General features: G+C 41.8%; 2 protein-coding genes across 5 annotated transcripts; one reads left to right on the top strand and one right to left on the bottom strand.

The window, feature by feature from the left end:
• Positions 1-1,378: 1,378 nt before the first annotated feature.
• On the bottom strand, positions 1,379-8,224 carry LOC147048133 (glycolipid transfer protein-like). Of its 4 annotated transcripts, none has more exons than XM_085926768.1 (8): positions 8,055-8,224; positions 7,767-7,825; positions 7,540-7,673; positions 7,285-7,435; positions 5,967-6,816; positions 4,223-4,348; positions 2,897-3,625; positions 1,380-2,661 (listed from the first exon to the last, which is right to left on the bottom strand). In XM_085926768.1, the coding sequence occupies exons 1-5, from the start codon at positions 8,155-8,157 to the stop codon at positions 6,634-6,636; spliced, it is 630 nt and encodes a 209-aa protein (XP_085782894.1). In that variant the 5' UTR covers positions 8,158-8,224; the 3' UTR covers positions 1,380-2,661; positions 2,897-3,625; positions 4,223-4,348; positions 5,967-6,633. The 4 variants fall into 4 exon arrangements, with proteins under 4 accessions (XP_085782890.1, XP_085782894.1, XP_085782891.1 ...); XM_085926765.1 differs by having other exon boundaries at positions 1,381-2,661; positions 4,227-4,348; XM_085926766.1 differs by having other exon boundaries at positions 1,381-2,661; positions 2,897-3,622; positions 4,227-4,348.
• LOC147048134 (uncharacterized) lies at positions 2,032-4,362 on the top strand. Its single transcript, XM_085926769.1, has 13 exons — positions 2,032-2,114; positions 2,171-2,323; positions 2,408-2,440; positions 2,548-2,591; positions 2,766-2,806; positions 2,909-2,961; positions 3,042-3,145; positions 3,225-3,336; positions 3,401-3,463; positions 3,542-3,628; positions 3,703-3,792; positions 3,867-4,169; positions 4,244-4,362. The coding sequence occupies exons 2-7, from the start codon at positions 2,210-2,212 to the stop codon at positions 3,084-3,086; spliced, it is 330 nt and encodes a 109-aa protein (XP_085782895.1). The 5' UTR covers positions 2,032-2,114; positions 2,171-2,209; the 3' UTR covers positions 3,087-3,145; positions 3,225-3,336; positions 3,401-3,463; positions 3,542-3,628; positions 3,703-3,792; positions 3,867-4,169; positions 4,244-4,362.
• Positions 8,225-8,244: the final 20 nt, after the last annotated feature.

The raw sequence follows: 8,244 nt of genomic DNA, 5'->3' as shown, positions 1-8,244 counted from the left end.
TATCAGCTGTTGGATGAATGAAGGCGTGACTCACCTGTCAGATTTGACAGATGAGTCACGCCCTCTGCTGTCCCTTCACCTCTCCAAAATGCTGCTCCAGGTGGTAGAGAGCATGTAGGCTCCCTCGTCCCTGTTGATGGTCCATCACCACATCATGGACTGGGAAAAGGCCAGAGTCATCCGCACCGAAGAAAATAAACATCAGCGTTGGATCAGGGAGGCCATTGAGATCCGAAAACGAGGCCCGAGGACCATCAACAGGGACGAGGGAGCCTACATCTTTAATCTTTATTTTATAACACTTACGGTAGTTTTTTAAATAACGTGTATGCATATACACGGCTAAATATTGTTATCCAATATATCGACTGCAATTTCACATTAGATTGCTGGTTTGAAATGTACTTTTATTATTATTATTGTTTTAATAAATATTTATGGTGAAACTTGTCTGGTGTTTTATTCCTTGTTTTTATTTTTTGGGGGATGAAAACATAAAAATCTGACATTTGGTTAACTGCTTTATATGACAATATGTATGTTTTACGTTGTGTAATAGGTGTTGGTGTCCCCCAAAATAAAGAGCAAGTAGTCAAACAATCCCGACACGAAGCAGACTTTGAGCTAAAGTTTGCATAGTGTAAGACTTGCGGTTCATGCTTTATGAAGCGGTTCATGTAATGACGCCAAGCTACCACAAGACGGCAGTGCCCCCATTCACTTGTATGTAACCCACCGTAAAATGAACATGTCAATTTTTCCTTCGACCAGACGTCCTCTATGTACTCTACAGTACTTAATAAAAAATCCGGATTTCCGCCGGCAAAATCGCAGAATGGTTTTTAACTTGACCCGGTGTTCTGGAGTCCATGGTTCGAGCCCCACACGAAGCAGACTTTGAGCTATAGTTTGCATAGTCTAAGACTGCGGTTCATGCTTTATGAAGCGGTTCATGTAATGACGCCAAGCTACCACAAGACGGCAGTGCCCCCATTCACTTGTATGTAACCCAGCGTAAAATGAACATGTCAATTTTTCCCTTTCGACCAGACGTCCTCTATGTACTCTACACTACCTAATAAAAAAGCCGAAATTCACCGGCAAAATGGCAGAACGGTTTTTAACTTGACCCGGTGTTCGGGAGACTATGGTTCGAGCCCTGCACGAAGCAGTCTTTGAGTTAAAGTTTGTATAGTGCGAGCCTTGAATTCGATGCTCCCGAACATAAGACAAAAGCTCTGAACACTACACCATTGAGCGTTCTATCATGTATTTAGCAGCAAGTTGACATTTCTAATGTACACTACCTAAAGAAAATTGCTGAGTTTCGCTGGCAAAATAGCAGAATGGTTTTTAACTTGACCCGGTGTTCGGTAGACTAAGGTTCGAGCCCCACACGAAGCAGACTTTGAGCTAAAGTTTGAAAAAGTGTGAGACTCGAACTCGGTTCTCCCGAACTTAAGGCAAAAGCTTTATGTACTACACCATCGAGTGTTTTAAAACATAGAAGTGATTTAGTAATTTTATCCAGTTTGTGAAACATATACTATAAATACATAATAAAACTCGGGCGATTTCACCACCAAAATGGCTAGATGGTTATTGACTTGGGTTTGTGTCCGGCAGCCTCGGGTTCGAGATTTACTCATTGCAGCTTTTGCAAATTAAATAGAGCGACATATAAGATTCGAACTCGCCTCTCACAAACTGAAGGGAAAAATTATAACCGTTCGGCCATTCGAGATCTTACATGACGATGTCAAATACTTGTAAATAAAGGTTACTCTTAACTTTCTTGGATTCTTCATGATTTGGGATAATATAAAAGAATCTTTGAAGACTGACCAACGGACAATGGTCAAGGGGTTAAAGCCATGAACTCCGAAGTTTGCATAGCTGGTTCGAGCCCAGGGTCCTCCACCTAAACGGTTTTACTTCACTTTTAATTTTTTTTTCTTCCTTCTGATGACGTCATCACAAAAAAGAGTATAAAAGGCGCCTAGAACGCGACGCTCATTCTTGCACTCACCTCTGACAGCGAGCGCCACGTTGCTCTGGTCCACCTGCTGCGCCGGCTGCAGTCTTTTTCCACAACAGTATTTAAAAGTGACAAGGTGGGTTTTCAACTTTTGTTAACCTTTTCAAACTAACTGCTTTTGATCTCTTTTAGCGTCAACTTGCACTTTGGGCGTGCTTCCATCTTGCAAGCATGCAAGCTAAAAAGTTTGCAGAAGCTAGCGTGTTAGCGTTAGCAGTTACCGTTTTCAACGACCTCCAAACCGCATTTATTTGGCGTGCAACGAAACAATTGAAGCATTTAACGGTGGGTGAGTACATCTACATTTTGAAAACTCAAGCACGCATCGTGTGGAAAGACGACTAACCCAATTTTTGCACAAACATTTAGCAACGTCTGGACGACAGCGCCGTTTGGCCGAAGGTAAGTAGATAAAGCAGCGTTTGCATAAATCCACCAGAGAATGAATGAATGAATGAATGCCTCCAATATGTTGATGCATTCGTGTTAATTTTCTACTTTGTCTGCAGGTACGAATCTTCAAAACGACGCCATCATGGCCGACTGACTTTCTGTGAGTTTTAAAGTAAACTTTCAATCGACTGCTTCTAATTGCCTTCTCATTTCTGTCCCCAGGCCTGCATCTGGAACAGAGGGAGCAGATTGAATGCAAAATGGCAAAAATATTTTTATTAGCAAGGCATCATATCAAATTGACTAAAGCAAACATTTGTTCTTTTGTCTGCAGGCTCCAAGATGGCAGACTTGCAGTTCTCGCATGGCTTCAAGGTAGGTCTGTCTACTCTTGCTCAACAAATTGCTGAGCCCAATTTGCTTTTTAGGTTGAAAAAATTAAAAGTAGAATGGTTGTAACGTTACCATGTCTTTCAGACCAGCAAACTGTGGTTGGAGAGACGTCCGGCGCTGCTCTCTATTCCTCATTGGTGAAACGCGCACATGTCCATAATGTTTGACTTGCACGTGTCAAACATTTCAGCATGTTCTTCCTCCTTTTGTCCACCAGGTGGAGCCCAATGACCTAGTTTCTGCAGCATGCATCTACTGGTGAAGATCTACAAAGTTTTGAACCTGTGGCTCAACCTCCTTCCTGTCCCAATGTGCTGACAGGTGACAACTTACTACAAACTTGGCATTGTTTAAAAGCACTTACCTGTTTTTTTTTTTGTATGCCTGCCTCTTCCTGCAGAGCAGTTTCCAGTAAGGCTGCAGTTGGAAAATCTGCCACCTGCTGGACAAAAAAAACAGCCCTCTGAAAACATACAAAAGTTCCTTCCTTAAGGCTGCCTCCATTTTCAGAGGTAACACTCAAATAAAATGTACTAAATGGCAGCTTGATGGCTCCCTCGTTTGTGATGTGTACAGGTGTCTACCCTGGTGAGCCTTGACAAATTTCAGGAACTCAGCCTGTGCACCAGCTGCTTCATTGTAAGGTTCCAGTCTACAGTTAAAAATAAAAGCAATCAACTTGAATAGAGTTGCGTCAATGTTCCTTTTTCTTTCCAGGCCCAGAAAGTGAAAAGCCTGCCACAGTTTGTCTTCAGCCTCTGAACTCTTCACCTGGGTCCATGCTGCCTGAAGAGTCCTCTGCTGGTAAGAGAAGAAAAGGAAATGACATTTGAGCCAACATGTTTCCAAATTTGGATGACTGTATTTTTTGTGTCCAGGGTGAAGCACCATCAAGTACCTGCTCATAGCGGAAGCAGAGGGTCAGAGCAAAGCTTGCATACTTACTCAGCTCTAAGACAACTTGAAAAGTGAGGCACTTTAAATGCTCCTCATTGCACAATCTTATCTTTATTCCAATTTTTTTTCTCCAATTTTCTGACAGGCAGCAAGGAACAAGATCAACTTCCTGGGTCATGCAGCAAGGAACAAAATCAACTTCCTGGGTCATGCAGCAAGGAACAAAATCAACTTCCTGGGTCATGCAGCAAGGAACAAAATCAACTTCCTGGGTCATGCAGCAAGGAACAAAATCAACTTCCTGGGTCATGCAGCAAGGAACAAAATCAACTTCCTGGGTCATGCAGCAAGGAACAAAATCAACTTCCTGGGTCATGCAGCAAGGAACAAAATCAGCTTCCTGGGTCATGCAGCTTGCAATACTTAATAATATTCTACTTGCGCACTGGTAAGTTTCATGCCAAAACATTTTCCGCACAAAATGTTGACTTAGCTTTTTACTTGCCACTCTTTTTGTCTCAGGTCCAGGCATGGAGTAACACTCGTCCCACTGGCTGACCACTCCACCACTCGTCCACGAGCAGACTCCCATCCATCTTGTTACTTTATTGTGATTGAATGTTTACTCTGCAAAAGAAATAAAGCTGTATTACAAATAACACAAACTTTCAAATCCTAATTTTCAAACAACAAATTAAAAATAATTTTATTTTGATTATTTTTCCCACCCCAAAAAATTTCTGGATTTGTTTTTTCAATATTTTTTTTTCCCAATTTTTTTTTTTTTTTTTTGGGTGAAATTTTTTGCGAAAAGGAATGGGATCCTGACCAAAATACTGCTTCCTGATTGGCTGAGCGCGCTAAAACTGGGTGGAGCAATAAAAATGAAAGGCTGTGATTGGTTAAAAGATGGGCGTGGATATGCAAATGAGCCGATCTGTGATTGGTTAGCCTTAGAGTAGGCGTGGTCTCATTAAAACAAAGCAATCTGATTGGTTGGATGTGCAAATGCTGCATTTTGATTGGCTGACAGAAAGTGGGCGTGGTTATGCAAATTTTGCGGCGGGACGTGATTGGCCAGGCAGAATTTGGGCAGAGCCAGGAGGCGGGCTAAGTGGCACTTAGGTTTTGGAAAGCTCTTTTCAGCTTTGATTTGAGTGTTTGCCTTCAGCCACTGAAGAGAGCCAAGTGTTTGACAGCTTCTCCCTGTCGCCACATGACTCAAAGTGACTGCAATTGTACAATTGCATCACTTTGACTCATGTGGAGACAGAGAGAAGCAGTCAAACACTTGGGTCTCTTGCAGGGACACTCACCTCAAGGCTGAAAACTTTGGACACTTAGGTTTTGGAAGTGGCCAACTCAAGACTTCAAACAGTACTTTGTCAATGCAGTGACCACCAAGCATGAAAGACTACAAATGAGCAAATTTGCTCATAAATCACAAAGGCTCACATTCCACTTGATCAATTTATCGAATAGAAAAGCAGTTTGCCTGCATGGAAGCAGCTTGTGTGCTTGATGAGCTCAGGTCCAATGTCACTTACTTCGCATGGCAGGCACTAGGGGGAAGGTGAGCACATGCAAACATCTCTCACTGGGTCAAAACCTAAGTGCCTGCCAAGTACTGCACAGTACCACCACCACCACCACTCACTTTTGGACAAGTTTTTCCATGACATTGACACGAACAAAGTTAGTCAATATATGTTTCTGACTAACTTGGTTTGAATCAATGTCATGAAAAAAACACATCCAGATGAGTGTGATCATGATATTGTGCAGTACCTGGCACTTAGGTTTTGTGAGAGATGTCAGCTGCTTGCATGTGCTCACCTTCTCCCTGGTGTGCCATGACAAGATGACATCGCACATCAGCTCCTCAAGCACATAACACTACCAACTAACACCATTTTTTTCTTATTTTTTTAGATTTATATACATTTTTTAGATTCAAGTCATAATTTTAGAAGAACAAAGTGGTACACTTTGACTTTTCATGTTTGCCAACCATGATCAAAAATATACTTCAAATGCATTTTTCAAACCTCTACTTCTTCCATTGACATGTAACGTTAACCATGGTAGAGCAATTCTTTTGTTTTGTTTCACTGTGGCCCAAATAATCATCAGGACATTCTTCATTTGGGAAATGACCAATTCAAATGTCCTTTGAGAACATTTTGGAATATTTGAAGTCATATATGACTTTTAAGATTAGGAGGCAAACAAAATGGGGAGGTACCTTTCGAAATATGCAGATAGACGACGACCAGCAGCCGACGTGAAGCCTCCAGTCTTCAAGTTTGGAAACAATGTTCAAGTCAAACGCCATTAGCCATTGACTGACAGCCGAGTGAGTGCTACTTGTGGGCGTGCTAGCTAACGCTCCACCTCTTGTTTCACGAGAGCTAGCGAGTTTCCACTGACCTAACGACTAACAAATATTCTCCTTTCATGTCATTGTTTACATGTACGCATTTGCATACATACAGCAAATCGAGAGCTTGGAAAAAGTTGACATTACTCACTCGAAAGCCCAAATGGTAACAACCTGAAGAGCTAGCTGCTCGCTGAAGTGGGAGTGTACGGTAGCCGAGAAAGCTCAACCTTCAATGAAAACACAGCATTTGTATAGTATATCACTTTTGGGAAAATTGTAATTTTGTTATCATTTCTATCTAAATACATCTTAAACACTTTTTGACAACATTGTCCATTGGTCCATTCATATTAAGGCACCTGTTGTATTCACGAAATAATGATAAAGAAGGGCTGCATTAAAAAGACACGAAAATGCAACACTCAAGTGTTAAAGCTTCACAAATTCTGTCATAATGAACAAAACTAAATAAATAATATAAAAATTACACACGGAAGGTAGATAAATGAGGCCCCGCTGTCCTCCGACATCAAACTGTGTAGTCCATCTCTGCATTGAGCCTCACGTACATCTCATAGATAGCATCAACAGTAGCAGTGAAGTTGACCAGGAAATGACGCAGGTTTTCGAGACATTCTTCCTCTTTCACGTCCTCTCCTTTTGACAGCGCCTTAAGGAGGTCGGAGCGGTAGGGAGCCGCATACAGCGCCGTCTGCAAAATAGGAAAAATAAACAAGCGATTCATCGAATGTAGATCAGGGCTGGGCAAACTTTCATGCCCAGGGCATTCAAACAATTTCAACCAAAAATATTTCTTCATAAATATTTTACAAAAGTGGATTAAGTGGAAATGTTTCTTTCTTAAAAGTAAAATACAACTGAACTACACTTAAATGTAATCGACTCAATTGAAAAAAATTTCAACCACAAAGTTTGGCTATTTATTATGATGAGTATTTTCTTACCACTAGGGGGCTCTGCATCCCACTATGTTGTATACACACTACCACCTTCTGAGAATGACTAGTGTCCTGGTACATGTTGCTTCTGTATTTCATGCAGATGACCCCAAAATCCCCGCCGTGATCAAGATTTTTGTAGACTAAGTTTAGAATAACCATCTCGTTGGTTAGCATGCATTTTCTGCCGGTGCTTGTGTGGATTCTCTCCTAATACTCACGGTGAAAATTTTCTGCACAAACCACCCGTGGTATTGCTTAAGCGCCTGCTCGTAGGCTTTGGTGATGTTAATGCGAATGAGGTTGGGTTGGTTCACGTCTTGTTCGCCATCGGCCAAACTCTGTAGCAAAACTTGGATGAAACGGAGACCCCTGAAACGGATCAATAATGAGCCAGACTCATTTTGCGGACACGCCCGCTCAATAAAAGTGATTTTATTGCTTTGGTGTACCTAATGAAGTGTCTGCAGCCTCACCTCTTGAGCCACATGAGAGCCAGCGTGGCTCCCGCTTTGGGCCACTCGGCCCCAAGGTCTTGCCGTTCTGCTTCCAGGATCTGCTGCAGGGTGATGTACCGCTGCGGGTCTTTCATGTAAACTTCTTTAATTTTCTATGGACACATATTCACACAAATAACATCTTAATAACTCAACTATTTCCATGATCAAGTCAAACATTTATCTCAATCACACAACACACTCACTGTGATGTTGCCAATAATGTCTGACTTGATGGGTGAAAAGACTTTGGAGCCCAAACAGTCTGAAAGAAAAAAGTGACATTTAACTAGAATGTGATGGTGATGATCTGTTTTGGTTTTTTTAACATAGAGGCACATTTATAAGTGGCGTCATCTTCAATGATGTGCCCAACACGGGGCTGTCAACACTTCAAAAAAAAATAACACATGTAACACGTCGCCGGGGTCACCAATGACATTATTTATTAAAACTAGTTCAGAGTCGTATGGAAGTGAACTATGATTATTTACCAAAGAAGGACGGAAGGTGCGAGACTGTCTCCAGGAAGAGTTTGGTGTTGACGGAGTTGTCCGGAGGCAGTTCTCCGAAGCTGTTGTCCAGAAGCAGAGACATGTTGATCGTTCTTTTTACAACTAACTAGTCTTCATGAGCTGCTCTAGTAAAAACACAACCCGGAAGTTGCCACTCACCGGGTAGGAG

Source organism: Syngnathus leptorhynchus, chromosome 12 (assembly GCF_054491065.1).
Source record: "Syngnathus leptorhynchus isolate UIUO chromosome 12, UIUO_Slep, whole genome shotgun sequence".
Classification (NCBI taxonomy): domain Eukaryota; kingdom Metazoa; phylum Chordata; class Actinopteri; order Syngnathiformes; family Syngnathidae; genus Syngnathus; species Syngnathus leptorhynchus.
The sequence above is the reverse complement of the archived record's forward strand: the minus strand, read 5'-3'. Positions and strand labels throughout refer to the sequence as shown.

What these genes read in the sequence shown, in the direction of transcription:
- LOC147048133 (XM_085926764.1), bottom strand. Translation starts at nt 8,157, where the DNA reads ATGTCTCTGCTTCTGGACAACAGCTTCGGAGAACTGCCTCCGGACAAC. An exon ending in GCTCTCATGTGGCTCAAGAG is followed by an intron (nt 7,436 to 7,539) that starts GTGAGGCTGCAG and finishes GATCCGTTTCAG; the next exon opens with GGGTCTCCGTTTCATCCAAG. An exon ending in TTGTGCAGAAAATTTTCACC is followed by an intron (nt 6,817 to 7,284) that starts GTGAGTATTAGG and finishes CCTATTTTGCAG; the next exon opens with ACGGCGCTGTATGCGGCTCC.
- LOC147048134 (XM_085926769.1), top strand. Translation starts at nt 2,210, where the DNA reads ATGCAAGCTAAAAAGTTTGCAGAAGCTAGCGTGTTAGCGTTAGCAGTT. An exon ending in AACAATTGAAGCATTTAACG is followed by an intron (nt 2,324 to 2,407) that starts GTGGGTGAGTAC and finishes ACAAACATTTAG; the next exon opens with CAACGTCTGGACGACAGCGC. An exon ending in TCATGGCCGACTGACTTTCT is followed by an intron (nt 2,592 to 2,765) that starts GTGAGTTTTAAA and finishes TTTTGTCTGCAG; the next exon opens with GCTCCAAGATGGCAGACTTG.